Raw genomic sequence first — 1,237 nt, 5'->3', positions numbered from 1 at the left:
CTGCTCTGTCCCCAGGGGAAGTTCGGGCGCAGGTTCCTGAGAGGCCCTGCTCACTCGCTACACCTTCGTCCCTCCATACAAACAAACCTTGTCACACGGTGTTTCTGTTTAAAGGCCCCTTAGCGACTGGCTAGGGCTGATCCATCAGCATCGACGTCATGGCCAAGAGCGGAGCCCGGGAAGCATGCGCCGAGCTTACCTGACGCCCGTGCTGTTCCCTGCAGGCACGTCACAGCCTCCTCGCACTCAGGAACACGTGTCCTTACACCCGACTCCGTTTGGAACAGGCAAATCGCCACCCAAACCCGCAAAAGTGTAAACACGCGGCTCTAAACAACTGCGAGAAGGAGCCGTTCCCTCTGAGAGCCGCGACGGCGAAGGCTGCACGTCACCTTGTCCCGCCTGGCTGGGCAGCGTGCTCGTCGGGCGACTCAAGTGACCTGGTGCTCTGCGCACGGCGGCTGAAGCACCCGGCGTAGCGATGTGGGGGTGAGAAATGCATTTGCGCCGAGGGCCGCATTCGCCAAGATGGAATCCACGCATAACGTGGACTGACTGTATCAGAGTTTCACAAAACGCCACTGGGAAAGGGTTATGCCCCAAATGGGTCACGACCTATAGGTCTAGAAGGACACACACAGCTGGGACACTACGCTACGTATTATTTAGAACGGCCTTCCTTTGGGGTTGGATCCTATTGATTTGTACGTCTCTCTCTTTTCTATTAAAATGGAAAGCACGTGTCTTTACGTCTCTACCTTGGCATCTAGGGAGGACGTGTTCTTGGGGCCGAGGCTCCAGAAGCCCCTTCGACAGACCACAGGCTTTGACAGAGCGGGCACCTCCGGCTCGCTCTCCGACGCTGGGGCCCGGGCTAGGCGGTCGCTCCCGTCCCTGTCCCCCCCCAGCGTGCCCGGCCTCACCTCGGTACACTCCATTCCATCCTCCCAGCTGGCCCTCGGAGTCTGTGCTCTCAAAACATCCGCCGTGATCGGACGTGAAATACACCAGCGTCCTGTTTCTCAAGCCGTTTTCTTCAATAGCACGGAGAATTTCACCTTTACGAGAAGAACGAGACGCGTCGGGACGGAGCATGTACAGCACAGTGACCCAGAGATCTCTATAACCGAGAAGGGGTCCTCCACTCAAACCAAGGACCCCACGCGTCCCTCACATAGTTTTACGACATCGTGGACGATTTTCTATGATTCTGTCTCGCGAGCCCGGGTCCCGGCGG

The 1,237-nt window shown here is 57.8% G+C and overlaps 1 protein-coding gene across 1 annotated transcript in view; it reads right to left on the bottom strand.

Moving 5' to 3' along the window:
• The window catches only part of LOC102897599 (arylsulfatase D), a 19,060-nt gene that overhangs the window by 7,322 nt on the left and 10,501 nt on the right, over nucleotides 1-1,237 (bottom strand). Inside the window, exon 7 of the mRNA XM_006916131.2 lies at nucleotides 924-1,058. Within this exon, the coding sequence (XP_006916193.1) occupies nucleotides 924-1,058 (135 nt within the window). The remainder of the gene's footprint in view (nucleotides 1-923; nucleotides 1,059-1,237) is intronic.

Source organism: Pteropus alecto, unplaced genomic scaffold (assembly GCF_000325575.1).
Source record: "Pteropus alecto unplaced genomic scaffold, ASM32557v1 scaffold96, whole genome shotgun sequence".
Taxonomy (NCBI): Eukaryota; Metazoa; Chordata; class Mammalia; order Chiroptera; family Pteropodidae; genus Pteropus; species Pteropus alecto.
Note: the sequence above shows the minus strand (reverse complement) of the source record. Positions and strands in the feature narration are given on the sequence as shown.